General features: G+C 40.3%; 1 protein-coding gene across 1 annotated transcript in view; it reads left to right on the forward strand.

The window, feature by feature from the left end:
- The window catches only part of LOC308461902 (vomeronasal type-2 receptor 26-like), a gene marked incomplete at its 3' end in the record, with an annotated part of 32,303 nt that overhangs the window by 7,826 nt on the left and 9,058 nt on the right, over nt 1–15,419 (forward strand). Inside the window, exons 4-7 of the mRNA XM_080979070.1 lie at nt 2,539–3,492; nt 4,317–4,544; nt 11,936–12,062; nt 13,123–13,693. Coding sequence (XP_080835196.1) covers nt 2,539–3,492; nt 4,317–4,544; nt 11,936–12,062; nt 13,123–13,693 — 1,880 coding nt within the window. The remainder of the gene's footprint in view (nt 1–2,538; nt 3,493–4,316; nt 4,545–11,935; nt 12,063–13,122; nt 13,694–15,419) is intronic.

The raw sequence follows: 15,419 nt of genomic DNA on the forward strand, positions 1-15,419 counted from the left end.
ATCTCACGACTTTGTTGGCAGTCTAGTGTAAGTAAATGGACCTTAAGATTATTTCCTTTATGCTTTATACACTTAGATCTGTCTAGAAAGTACTTTTGCTTTGGAAAAAGTGCTATGAAAAAATATTTTTAATTTATTTAAAAATAAAACAGCCATAAAAAATTATACAAATATTTTATTCTTGGTTCAGAGTAAAGAGGAGACACAGCATAACCTGATTCAAGTTGGACAGTATCTCTCTATTATCCAGTGAAGCATAGAAAACTCACTGAACTTCCCCAGTCAAAGAGGCAGAATTAGGGTTGTGCGAGCAGTGTATACACATGGGAGCACTGCCTCAAAGCTGGGTAAACCAGGCACTGGGCTTGAGGAGAGGGCCATGAGCATCTGACAAGGTCCTGGAGTCCTCCTGCCTCCTTCACAATGCCTAGTTAGCAATTTTTCAGCTTTGAGAACTAGGTAGACTCTAGGACTCTAGGTCTACGTGGGTGTAAATTTTCATCCTCGCTAAGGGCGTCATAGTACCCAAGTCTGCCACTGCCAGTCAATCCTATAAAGCTCCATTTAAAAAGCCAAGACAGGCAAGGGTCAAGGGGTCAGTTTGACAACTTCATTTCTTCAAATGCATTCACTACATCCTCTGGCCACAATAATCAAAACTGATCCAGCAAAAATAGAAGAGAGAGTGCACTGCATACCATTTGACAGGCTCCATAGTATTATGCAATTCTGTCTGAGACTGATTCCATCTCTAAAGTGCTTCCAAAGACGTAGCAGCAGGCTGCTAACTTTATTAGAGAAATGCTCTCTTGGCCAGATGACAAAAGAATATTCAACACTGAAAAGTTCTTCCAAATAGCTGGTTGTGGACGCAGTGCTGGTAAAGATGAAGATATGAAACTTCAACTGTGTTTAAGCTGATGCAGTTTCAGATCACCACCACTTGCTCTCTAGCCATTGATCCTCCTGCCCACAGTAATACATCATGGCAACCTTCTAGGTTCAAATCTCCATTTTTTTAAAAACCTGAAGCTTCATAAGTGAAGATCGCTTCTCAACCTATGTGTTCAGACAAATAAAAAAATCTGACGTGGATGGAGGAAATATCCAAACATTAACTCTAAAAGGACAAAGCAATTTGATATTTACAAGAATATTTAACAGGGGCAGTTGAATCTCTCACATCTCGATGTTGTGCACTGCTTTATTCCCCATAAAATAGTAACACACTTTATTTGTAGGGTGACAAGAAAGTTCTACCAACACATCCTTGCCTTGGTATTTGCTGTTGATGAGATCAATGGGAATCCCAAGATCTTGCCCAATGCCACACTTGGATTCCACATCTATGATAGCTATTCTAATTCAAGGATGACCTACCAAAACACTCTGGATCTGCTCTTTAAATCACATCACTTTGTCCCCAACTACATATGTGGAATTCAGAAAAAAATAGTAGGAGTCATTGGGGGACTTACCTCTCACACCTCCTCATCCATGGCAGATGTCTTAGGTCTTTACAAGATTCCACAGGTACATAAAATAGATATTTCATACTGTAGTTCAATCTACACTCCTTCCACTAGGAAGCTGTTGATTCATAAGTATCAAGTCGAAAAAGGAAAATGGTTGCAATATATTGGAGCACGTTAGTATGTGCATAAACCAACTTTTATGAGAGAGCCATTTTCCCAAAGATGTGTGTTTAATATATTTAGTAGAGGATTCGGCTCACATTATTTCAATTCTGCAAGCATTGTCCTAGCTGTCTGAAAAGTACCAATCCCAATTCATGCTGTTGATAATCGCATGCACAGGCATAAATAATTCAAGACAAGAATGGCCCTCTCCCTAGGAATCATGAAATTCCCACCTTGTGGAAGTATGATGTTATTCAGCACTGTCCTCTTTCAGAGGCTAATGAAAAGCACTTTTCTTGTTATTTTTCTAGCATTTGGGGAAAGAGAAATAGTGGTACCAATTTTGTGTTGTTCTGCTACATTACTGAACTTCATTTTAGTTGCCTTAATTTTTGCTGGTATTTTATTTTCATTGTATATACAGTAATGGTTTATTGTTGATCACAGAAGAATAAAACATATTATATTCAAGAAACCTATAGGAGAACTCACATGAGAGTTCTTAGTACATAAACCATCAAAGTCTCTCTACAACTGCTGTAAAGGTTATAGACCAAAAGAACATGATCCATGGTTTGTCTCCCTCCATTTCCACAATCAAGTTTTGTTGATTTATCCAAGCAGTATGTAGAATCGAGCAGGGATAAATGCTCTCCTCTCTTTGACACAATCCATGTGTACAAGTATGCGACTGTGATGACTCCACAATAATAGGAATCAATATCTACATAAATAAATGAGCAAGATTGTTTGTTTTGTGCGTTTTTCTATGTAAATGGGAGGGTGGCCCTTTCTCTAAGATTAGAAAAGATGGAATGCATAGGATTTATATTAGATAAATGAGTGTGTTGTGAATTCTTGTTTCCACATGGAAAAGTTTGGCTTTTTTCTTTCTCAGATTTCATATGGTTCATTTGAACCAGCCATAAATGATCACATCAAATTCGCTTCCTTTTATCGCATGGTCCCCAATGAAGATCTTCAGTACAAGGGAATTATCCAGTTACTTCTGCATTTCAGATGGAAATGGGTTGGGCTCATCACTCCAGCTAATGAAGCTGGAGAACAATTCTTGCAGACCATTGAACCAATGCTTTTCAAGAATGAAATCTGCTCAGCATTCACAGAAAGAACGGAATACTATGTGCAATTCAGCGGTCAAATATTTGATATAGTGGATCAATCAAAGCTTTTCTTACAAACTTTCATGAAAAGCAAAGCAAATGCGATTGTTATATATGGAGAAAGTACATCTATTATATGGCTTACGTCTGTTTTTATTGCAAGGAATATGGTTCAGCTAATTCTTCATCAATCTGTGAGGAACAAACCTGAAGGGACAGTATGGATTACAGCAGCCCAAATAGATTTCATATCAAATATTGTAGGAAAACTGATTGACCCTAATATACAAATGCTCCAAGGTACTATCTCCATTACAATTCACTCCAAGGAGATTCAAGACTTCTCAGATTTTCTGCAGAGTGTAAAGCCTTCTGGACAAGATACAGATGCTTTCATCAAGAATTTCTGGGAACAAGCATTTTGTTGTTCAGTTTCAAACTCTTCTGCATTAGCACTCCTTATCGGTACATGTACCGGAGAGGAGATGCTGGAGACCCTCCCTGCGCCAGTTTTTGAAATGAGCATGACCGGCCACAGCTACAGTATCTATAATGCTGTCTATGCTCTGGCACATGCCTTACATATTAGGTGCTCATCTGAAGCCATCTGCAACAGGACAATGGACGGAAACAGACTCTTTCCTCAGAATGTAGAGCCTTGGCAGGTAGTGTTTTCTGTTACAAAGTCTTTACTTTATAACCTGCTCATTGTTGTGCACTCCACTGATGTAAAATATGGGTTGGGATTTCTTTATAATAAATAAAATAATAAATGTTAATACAAGAAAATGAACATTAACTAGTTTTATTGTGATCCCTTCCAACTCTATAATTATATGACCCTATGATTCTTGAAAATATTTGTTTGAACTTACCCTGCCTGACTTCCAGCAAAGTAAAGATTATTTTTCAGTGGCAGGCGGCCTTTCTTATAGCAGAACATGAATTCTAGGGACTTTTTGTATATCTTCAATAAAGCCCCTCTCAATTCTTATGTCCTGTGTAGAGCACATTGGTGTAACATGCTGTAGCCAAGAGCTGATGCCCTCCACTTGTGTTGGATATGTGATGGCTAGTGGAAGAGTCCAGTACATCTTGAGGTGTGGCAAAGGTTGTAGCTAGTCTGCCATTGATTGCTGTGGGAGCCCCTTCACAAGTCCACCTAGAACATATTCCCTTTAGAGGTGAGGACTTCCATATGAAGGCTCAATTGCACACTGCTCTACTATGTGCCCTAAATAATCCCTACTACCCAGGTACATATACTCACACAAGACTGCTCAAAAAGAGCTCCTGGCCCTTTTCATGCCCATCATCTCAAATTCCTTTTATATATTGAATCTTAACAAAGGCTACTCTGAAATGTATCTCCTGACTATGGAGTTTACACTTATTCATGATTTCCCTGCTGAAATTTGGGTCCCCTCCATTGGGAACTGAAGTGGTGAACTCCTGGAGGAAAAGAACTTAATTTTTTCCATGAAAACTATTGAATTGTCTTAGTAAGGCTTTTACAAGACTACATAGAACTTTTGATCCTCTTTCCACCCAGCTACACTCATTCCTGCAGAGGCTCTCATTCAACAACAGTGCTGGGGATGAAATTACATTCAATGAACATGGAGAATTAGCAGCTGGATTTGATATTACAAACCTGGTCACTTTCCCAAATAATTCCTATGTCAGGGTCAAAGTCGGAAGGCTGGATCCTCAGGCCCCTCCTGGAAAAGAGCTCACCATTAACGGGAACAGAATTCAATGGCACAGAGCCTTCACTCAGGTAAGGAAATCATTGCACACAGGAGTGGCTTGTCTAGCTTTGACTAGTGTTGCCCAACTATTGCTGCCACTACTAATAATGCTGCCAATAATAATTGTATTAGTAAATATAAAATGAACCACTGGTACAAAAAGAGCAATGTGCAAAGAAAACATGTCAAACTAAGAAACAGCAATGGTTATTAGAGAGTGTCGTCCTACATGCTTGTTTGTGAAATCCCCAAGGCAGCTCTCTATTTAGTGGCATTAGATAGAATGCTACGCTAACTGTATCTTTGTGAATGAACATTGTAATCTTCATGAGTTTTTCTGTTACCGCTTGAGACTCTAGTGTTGGGTTGCCATCATATGGACCACAGCTGTGAGGCATTCGCAAGCTTTTTTGCGGAGAAAGTCCTGTTGCTCCGCCGTGACCTCCCTGCCAATTTCGATACAGTGACTGAACTGGAGGCCCCTCGACTGACTTCAGGTCCAATGTTGGACCATTTCGATCGGATACTCCCTGCTGATGTGGATAGATTCCTCCAAGTTGGTAGGCCCACCACCTGCCTCCTTGATCCGTGCCCATCTTGGCTGATTAGGGAGTGTCCAGATGTTGCGCGGACCCCCCTGGTTGAAATTATCAATTTATCCCTTGACACGGGGACATTCCCAGGGGAACTGAAGGAAGCAGTAGTGTGTCCATTCTTAAAGAAAACTTCATTAGATCCCTTAGACCTATCCAATTACCGCCCAGTTTCAAATCTTCATATCTGGGTAAGGTAATTGAGAGAGCGGTTGCTGAACAGCTTGGTAGGTTTCTGGAGGAAACCGGCTTTAGTTCCATTTCAGTCCGGTTTCCATCCTGGTTTTGGGACCGGGACAGCTCTGGTTGCCCTAACAGAAGATCTCCATAGACAACTGGATCGAGGCGGGTCAGGACTACTGATCCTTTTAGATTTGTCAGCAGCCTTTGACATGGTTGATCATGATCTTCTGGACCACCGCCTCACAGATGTGGGGATACAGAGCATAGCCTGTAACTGGCTGTGCTCTTTTATCTCTGGTTGGGGACAGAGGGTGGCACTAGGGAGGGATATGTCGTCGCGCCATTCCTTGGTGTGTGGAGTGCCGCAGGGCGCAATTCTCTCCCCAATGCTTTTTAACATCTTTATGCGCCCCCTTGCCCAGATTATCCGGAGCTTTGGGCTGGGCTGTCACCAATATGCTGATGACACTCAGCTCTATCTGCTGATGGATGGCCACACCGACTCGGCCCCGAATACACTGACCAGATGCTTAGAAGCTGTGGCTGGATGGTTTCGTGGGAGCCGATTGAAACTAAATCCTTCGAAGACAGAGGTCCTATGGCTGGGTCCGGATGGCATGGGGATGAGGGACCAACTCCCTTCTTTTGCGGGGGCCCAATTAGTGCCATTGCCTTCCGTTAAGAGTTTGGGTGTAATCCTTGACGCCTCCCTTTCCATGGAGGCGCAAGTTACAGCAACAGCCAAGGCAACATTTTTCCACCTTCGCCACATCAAGCAGTTGGTCCCTTACCTTTCCCGCCCCGACCTGGCCACAGTGATCCATGCGACGGGCATTTCCAGGCTTGACTACTGTAATTCGCTCTACGCGGGGCTGCCCTTGAAGCTGTCCCAGAAACTCCAGCGGGTGCAGAATGCTGCAGCGAGGCTCCTCACAGGGTCTCTGCCATGGGAGCATATTCACCCAGTGCTTTTCAAACTGCACTGGCTCCCGGTAGAGTACAGGGTCAGATTTAAGGTGCTGCTTTTGACCTTTAAAGCCCTTCACGGCCTAGGACCCTTGTACCTACGGGACCGCCTCTCCCAGTATGCCCCACGGAGAGCCTCAAGGTCCATAAATAGCAACACCCTAATGGTCCCGGGCCCTTAGGAAGTTAGATTAGCTTCAACCAGAGCCAGGGCCTTTTCAACTCTGGCTCCGGCCTGGTGGAACGCTCTGCCTCAAGAGACCAGGGCCCTGCAGGATCTGATTTCTTTCCGCAGGGCCTGTAAGACAGAGTTGTTCCGCCTGGCCTTTGGCTTGGAGCCAATTTGATTCCCTCCCTGTCTTTCTTTTTTCCTTTCCTTCTCCTCCTGCGATGAGGTTACATTTTAATATTTTAATGTTGTATTTTAATTTTGTTTTTAAGTTGCAATCATTCAACTTGTTTTTATTATTGCTTGTAAGCTGCTCTGAGCCTGGCCTTGGCTGGGGAGGGCGGGGTATAAATAAAAATTATTATTATTATTATTATTATTATTATTATTATTATTATTATTATAGAAGGGATGTAGGGAGGTGTTTGTCAGGTTGACTCCTGCCACAGGCCTAGGAGGTTCCCCCAAAATCATGCCTTGCTCGGAGTGCTCTGGAGCCCAGCTGCCCATCCATGTACTCCGTGGGCTGCTGGGCAAGGCATGCAGGCTCCTCTCAGTGTCTCGGGGGAGGAATCCAGCTGCTTGTCTTTGTCCTGTGCTGCCAGCCATGGCAGAGCTCAGTGGAGGGAGAAGCCAGACAACCAGTCAAGTCTCAGGGGGTTGCTTGCCTGGAGGCAGAGTCCACATAAAAGGTCCAGTCCAGTCCTAAGGTCACGAGTATCTCAGTTCATGTAGTCCGACAATCTGGGGCTCAAGAAAGCCAAGGGTCAAAGGTCACAAGAAACAAGAAGCAGCAAGGTCTGGTCAGGAATGACAAAAGTTGTTTCCAGTAACTGACTGAGGCTGGAAACCCTGCTTAAGAAAGCTGGAGCCTGCTGGTTCTCATCAGGAGCAAGAAGGCAGATCAGCAGCAGGTGGAGTCACTTTGCTTTCTGCTCCTTTAGGCTGCTGCTCAGTAGGGGAAGCCAACGCTTGGACCATGACACTGGTGGCATTGGCCATCAGAGCAGCTGTGCAGTTCTTCATCCCTGGTTAGCTGTTGTCATTATTATAAGTGTGAGCAGAGTGCTAAGCACGGCCCGGAGGGAAGAAAGGAGAGGCTGGTGGATGGAGTTGCAATAGATAGAAGGTTGGCAGGTGGTATGCCAAGCGAGGGAGGTAGGCAGGCAGGGAGACCGAGGAAGGCAGGATGAGGAGCAGAGCAGACCCAACCCCGATGGCTGAGGAGGAGCACTTACAGATACAAAAGAACGAGGTGGTTTTGCCCTCCCAGACCTTAAATTATACTATGAGGCTGCATGCCTGGTATGGATCAGGGGCTAGATAAAGTTGGAAAAGCAAGAAGCATTAGATCTAGAAGGACATGACAACAGATTTGGATGGCACGCATATTTCAGGTATGGGAAAGGGAAAATAACCGTATAATTACGAAATCACTAATGAGAGTATGGGAGAGATATAAAGACTTATTAGAACAGAAGACTCCTTGATGGCTTTCACCACATGAAGCTTTATTGCTCAAGCCACTCAGTAAAAAAGGAAAGTGGCTCATGTATGCTGATTTATTAAAGGACCAAGAAGGAAAATGGAAATTAAGAGATTACAAGGAAATAAAAGACCATTTTCAGAGCTGGTTACACTATTGGCAACTACACGAGATATACAAAGAAGACAATAAGAAAGGATTTAATTATACCATATCTAGATTTCATTTTTTTAAAAAACAATATTTTTTATTACTTTTACAGTACAAAATTATAAAGAATACAGCACATATTTTCTCACAAATTACATTCATTATGGACTTCCCTCAGCTCTTCTGATAATCCTCCATATTAATCATTTCTTACGCATTTCCTAATTTTATATTGCCTTATACTAATTACCTCTCCTCCCTCCTTTCCCTTTTTTACAATATTCCTAATATTTTTTCTTCACAGAGCTTCTTGTAAGCCCACAAACGTTGTTTCATCACTGCATATACTTTTCAGATAGTCCACAAATTTACTCCAGTCTTCGGTGAACTTCTGATCCTGCCGGTTTCGGATCTTCCCTGTCAGTTTATCAAGTTCTGCATAGTCCATTACTTTCATTCTCCACTCCTCTATCGTTGGTAATTCTTCCTGTTTCCATTTTTGGGCCAGTAATATTCTTGCTGCTGTTACCGCATACAAAAAAAGCTTGCATTATTTTTTATTTATTTCATTTCCTACTATACCTAACAGAAATGCTTCTGGTTTCTTTACAAATGTATATTTCAACATTTTTTTCAATTCATTATAAATCATCTCCCAGAAGCTTTTCACCTTTTTACATTCCCACCACATATGATAGAATGTCCCCTCTTTTTCCTGACATTTCCAGCATTTATTACTTACTTTATACATTTTTGCTAGTTTTACTGGTGTAATATACCATCTATATATCATTTTCATCACATTCTCTTTTAACGCAGTACATGCAGTAAATTTTAAACCTTCATTCCATAATTTTACCCATTCATTTAATTGTATATTATAACCAAAGTCTTTGGCCCAATGAATCATAACCGATTTAATTTCTTCATCTTTAGTATGCCATTCCAGCAGCAATTTATACATTTTAGACAGAATTTTAAAGTCATTATTCAATATTTCAAGTTGAAACTTCGACTCCTTTTCTGAAAAACCTTTTTCTTTAACATCTTTTTTAAACGTTTCATTAATCTGATAAAAATGCAGCCAATCATTAACATATTCTTTCACCTCCTCATATGGTTTCAGTTTCCATTTACCCCCTTCTTTAATTATTAATTTCCCATATGTTATCCACCTCCCACTCATATTGACTTTTGTAACACTCATCACTTCTAAAGGAGACAACCAATGTGTTATTTTTTGTTCCAATAGGTTTTTATACCTATCCCAAACATCTATAAGAGATCTTCAAAATATGTGGTTTCCAAATCCTTTATGGATTTTTTTCTTATCATACCATAAATACGCGTGCCAACCAAATCTATTATCAAATCCTTCTAAATCTAACAATTCTGTATCTTCTAGTTTTATCCATTCCTTCAACCAACAAAGACATGCTGCTTCATAGTACAATTTCAAATCGGCAGGGCGAAGCCCCCTCTTTCTTTAGCATCCGTTAGTAACTTAAATTGTATTCTTGGCTTCTTACCCTGCCAGATATACCTTGAAATTGTCTTTTGCCATTCTTTAAAGATTGCAACTCCTTTAATTACTGGAATCATCTGAAACAGAAATAACATTTTCGGAAGCACGCTCATCTTTATCGTTGAAATCCTTCCCCAAAATGACAACTTCAGTCTTCCCCTCTAGATCTCTTTTAATTCTGTTCTACATTGGTACATAATTATTTTGAAATAAATCAATATTTTTGGGAGTTAACCAAATTCCCAAATATTTAACTTTCTTTACCACTTCTATACCTATTTGTTGCTGCAATGTTTCTATCAATTCTTGTTTCATATTTTTAGCAATTACTTTAGGTTTTTTCTTATTCAATTTAAAACCTGCCATTTGGCCAAACTGTTCTATTTCCTCTAATACCTCCTTAACACTTGATAATGGTTCTTCCACTGTTAATACCAAATCATCGGCAAACGCCATTTCTCTGTCTTTAAAAATAAGTAAACAATCACCTGGAGATTTCTTTGCTTTGGTAGTTCTAATCTTAATTCGGAATGCCTTTTGAACTGTTTTGGCCACCTCTTCTATTTGCATTTCTAACCATTGGGCTATCTCTGATATAAATTTCTCCTTAATCTTCTCACCTTGAGTTTCAGGCACAGCCCTAAACCTTAAATTTACCTCTCTTTGCCTCAATTCATTCATAGCAATCGCATCCCATAATTTCTCTTGGTACTTATTAATTTCTGACACCCCAACTTAATTTTTTCTTCTTCGCTTTTTACTTCTTTCACTTCTTTCACCTCCATTTTTGCCCTCTTCATCCCCTCCTCCAAACTCTGCATTCTTTTTGTTATATCCTTTATTTGTCCCTTCAGTTCATTTACCGTCACCTCTATTTTTTTATCCATCTGTTCCAATTTTGACTCTATATTTTTCTCACTTTGTTTTATATCTTTTTTTATTTCAGCAAACATTTTTAATATATCCCCTTTAAGCTCTGTTTCTTGTCTTGAACTCTTCCTTTCCCCAGGCGTCGCTCCTTCACTTGCTTTTTTCTGTGAATGTGACATTTTCTTTTTCCGAATTAGACACTTAAATACACTTCTGCCACTTGTCTGGCTATTCCAACTTTGGGTTATCCAAATATAATTTAAAAAAAGAATATAATAAATCAATCCCCCAAAAAGCAAACAAACAAAACTTCTTGCCACTTGATTGGCTAATCCACCTTTTAAAAGTGAAGACAATAAGAAATGATTTAGTTATACGATATCTAGATTTCAAAAGGAAGTTGTGGCAGGGAAGGTAAAGCTACTTAAGGGTAGAATGGGAGACAAGGGTAGAATGGGAGACAAAAGATGAGGAGGTGAAATCAGTCATGATCCAATGGGCACAAGTTATAGGTCATAATATATTTTTTGAAGATTGGGAAAGATTGTGGAAAACTAATTTAAAATTTACAGATAATTCTTTATTGAAAGAAAACTACATGAAAATGATGTATAGATGGTACATAGCACCAGTACAGATAGCAAGAATGTATAAAACTGGCTCAAACATATGTTGGAAACGTAAAGAAAAAGAAGCGACTTTCTATCATATGTGGTGGGATTGTAGAGAAATTAAAAAATTTTGGGAAATGATATATAATGAGTTGAAGAAAATGTTTAAACTAACATTTGAAGAAGAAGAAAAAGCCAGAAGCATTTTTGTTAGGAATTGTAGGAAAAGACCTGCCAAGGAAAGTGAAGAACATATTTATGTATGCAACAACGGCGGCAAGAGTCTTAATAGCACAAGGATGGAAGAATGAAGAAACCCCAAGAAAAGAAGAGTAGCAAGAGAAATTGATGGACTATGCGGAACTGGCAAAGTTGACGCAGAAACTGCGCAATAAGGACAACTGTGACTTTAAAGAAGAATGGGAACATTTTACAAAGTACTTAAAGAAACAACAAAATGAATTGGATCCTTGGCAGGTTTTGAAAAAACAAACACAAATATATTTGTTAATATAATAGATGGATAATTTATAGATTTTTACATTTTTATAACATGCAGAGAATAATATGTGTTAACAAATCAGAAAGAGGAACTGAGGGAAGTCGTATGGGGGAGGGGGAGGGGGTATGTGGGGGAGATGGGGGAAATTGGGGAAAATACAATTGTTGGAATAATTTGTTATGTGAAAATAGTCAATAATTTTTTTAAAAAAATGAACTGTAGCTTTTTCTCCCAAGGTATGTGGCACCTGGGCACATATGGATCCTACAGTTAACATTTCTGGCCCTCCTAATTACGGATAGATCACCTGATGTTATCCCTAAAACAATTTCTTAATATTAATCCCTTTGTGTCCCTTTGGATAGGTGCCACCCCTTTCCTTATGTAATGCCAATTGCCGTCCTGGTTATGAGAAGAAAAAGAAGGAGGGGAAGAAGTTCTGTTGTTATGCTTGTGATCCATGTTCTCATGGGATGTTCTCAAATGAGAAGGGTGAGAGATGCCATATTAGCATGTACAAGTTATTTTAGTAAATTATGAACAAATGGGCAATGGGGTTTGCTCTGTATGGACTCAATTTATATTGTTTATTAAAAATAGTATATCAGTTTCCCTTCAGTCTCAGTAAAAACTGCCACTATGAAGAAATTATCTTAACCTTCTAGGGAGTAAACCATCAGAATGTGACTTTATCTGTAACGTAAAGATTTTCCATCACTGTGTCTACATTGATCTTTTAAACGTTATGAAATATAATGTTCCATAATGTTTAATGCAGTTTCCCATTGCTGGTGGCTGACTGCTGTGGTGTCACATTTTAATAATGCATTTTAACTTTATTAGCCACTAGTGTAGCTTCACCTCAAGTCACTTTTGATGCGACAAGACATAAATTTCATACAGTGGTACCTCGGGTTACAGACGCTTCAGGTTACAGACTCTGCTAACCCAAAAATAGTACCTCAGGTTAAGAACTTTGCTTCAGGATGAAAACAGAAATCGCGTGGTGGCGGCAGCATGGAGGCAGTGCGAGGCCCCATTAGCTAAAGAGGTGCCTCAGGTTAAGAACAGTTTCGGGTTAAGAATGGACCTCCAGAATGAAATAAGTTCTTAACCCGAGGTACCATTGTACATACATTTTGTCCTGGAAGGCAACACTAAAGTTTTGGGGAAGTGAGGATGGAATAGAAGTGGCGGTTTTTTCTCTGAGACCAAAGCTCTTTGGGGACACTGTTAAAATCCTATAAAAATCACCTCTCTTGCTTCCAAGATTTCAGCTATAATATTTCTCTGATTTCATTATGAAGTATCTGTGGTTCTAAGAAAATGGAGGAGGACCACCAAAATAATAGTTTCTCCATATAGGAAATGTAAGATTTCATACATAACTTTATTTTCAAATCATCAAGGGCACAAGCATTTGAACTAGAAGTTTTGAAACATTTTCCTTGGTGGAGCACTATGGTAAGGGGTCTCCTGATTTTTTAAAAAACAAAGCACACTCTTAAGCATATTCTGGATTGTTTCCAATTGTCATGCAACCTTTTTTCAGGGTTGGAAACCTGTGCAAGATGTCCTCCGGATCAATATCCAAATGAAGAGCAGAATGAGTGCATTCCCAAGAAAACAAATGTCCTAGGCTTTGGTGAAACTTTGGCCATGGTTTCAACTTTCTCTGCACTTTTATTCTCTCTGATCACAGCTATGGTACTTGGCATTTTCATTAAGCACCGGAACACTGCCATCGTCAAAGCCAACAACAGAAGCCTCACTTACATTCTCCTCATCTCCCTCCTCTTGTGTTTCCTCTGCTCCTTGGTGTTCATTGGAATGCCTAATAAGACAACTTGCCCACTCCGACAAACGGCTTTTGGCATTGTCTTCTCTGTGGCCCTCTCTAGCATCTTGGCCAAGACTATTTCAGTGGTTTTGGCATTCATGGCTACAAAGCCAGATTCCACGATCAGGAAGTGGGTAGGCAAAAAACTGGCTTATTCCATTGTCCTTTCCGGCTCCATTGTTCAAGTGGGACTCTGTGTCTTCTGGCTGGCAACCTCTGCCCCATTCCCAGATGTGGACATGCATTCAAGCAGTGAAGAAATTATATTCTTATGCAATGAGGGGTCAGTTCTCATGTTCTATTGTGTTTTAGGCTATATGGGCTTCCTGGCCATGATCAGCTTCACTGTGGCCTTCTTAGCCCGGAAGTTGCCGGACAGCTTCAATGAAGCCAAGTTCATCACCTTCAGCATGCTGGTCTTCTGCAGTGTTTGGTTCTCCTTCATTCCCACATACTTGAGCACCAGAGGAAAATACATGGTGGCTGTGGAGATCTTCTCCATCTTGGCTTCCAGTGCTGGGCTGCTGGGTTGCATCTTTTCCCCTAAATGCTACATTATTGTGGTGAGGCCTGAGCTGAATAACAGAGAGCAGCTGATACGGCGAAAGATGTAAATAACTGAATAGTTTGTCATTTCTATATTTACACTCTAGACCTGTTGGCATGGTAATTTCCCTGTGGTTTTTCAAGAAAGGAAGTTACCTGAAATGATCAAAATAACAGAATGGATTGTCTTATCATTTATGTTCTTGATGTCCAGCATAGCTGCTTATGAGATTTCAATGAACAGGGATTACATGTATGAAAGAAACTATGGATGATAACCAACCACTTGAATGCGTACACGTCCCCTTACTCTTCTTCTCCTGCATCCAAAGAGAGGCCCTCTTATCTTCCCAAGAGGCCTGAACCTCTCCTGAGGCGATGATGGGGTGCAGAGAGAAGAGAAGAAGAAGAACACAAGAACTTAAGAAGCTGCCTTATACTGACTCCATTAGTCTATCCAGCAGGGCTGTGCACCAGATTTGACCATGCTCCATGCCAGAATGTGCCGATTTTGGGTGAGCTGGGCATCTATCAAGTTCCTGTTGGACAGCAATGAATTGCAGCAGGTTGGATTAGATGAAGCAGAATGATCCAGGGTCACTGTGGAGAGGGGCATCAGTCAGTGTGTGGATGCCAGCATCAGGCTAGAAAACCTCACTGAGCCATTTCAAAAAGTAAGGGCAGGTAAAAGAAGGGAGGCAGGCAATAAAGATACTAACTTTATGTTTAGATAAGGATGAAGAACAAGCGAAGAATCCAGTGATAACAGCCAAAGATTTCTTGCCCACTGCCACTCTCAAGATTCAGTTTGCAGCTTCTATCATCACAACTCACAAACCAAAGCAGAACTGACACAATGTTAAATACCACCCCAACCATTCCCCTACATATACTGATTATTTTAAGAAATGAGTGGAACATGACAATTTCATGGCGACAGTAGTTCCATTAAATCATGGATCATGTTTTGGGTGATTCATTTTGAAGCCCCTACATTTATGTATGTATTCATTTACATTGTTCATAATATGTTGAAGGAGAACATTTAAAAGTGTTCTGAACTGAAAATCAGATGGAAGTGACTCAACTTGCCGTAGACACTCCTCCAGGCTCTAAGGTGATTTTATATGTTGTGGTCTTCTTTGTGAAACACCCTGAGACCTCTGTTTATTAGGTGGTGTATAAATAATAATAATAATAATAATAATAATAATAATAATAATAAATAATAGCAGTGGCAGATAAATACCACCCTAGAGATGGAACTTTATTCTACACCATGCTATTATTTGCACCAGGGGTAGTTAATCTATGGCCCTCCAGATGTTGCTGAACAACAGCTCCCACCAGCTTACAACAGACCATTATTATCAAGGATGATGGCAACTGTAGTCCAGAAACATCTGGATGGCATAACAGTGCATATAACTGTCTTGCACTGATGGGCCACGCTGACAGTCTTC

This window comes from Podarcis pityusensis (genome assembly GCF_964106645.2).
Source record: "Podarcis pityusensis genome assembly, chromosome: 13".
In the NCBI taxonomy this organism is placed as follows: domain Eukaryota; kingdom Metazoa; phylum Chordata; class Lepidosauria; order Squamata; family Lacertidae; genus Podarcis; species Podarcis pityusensis.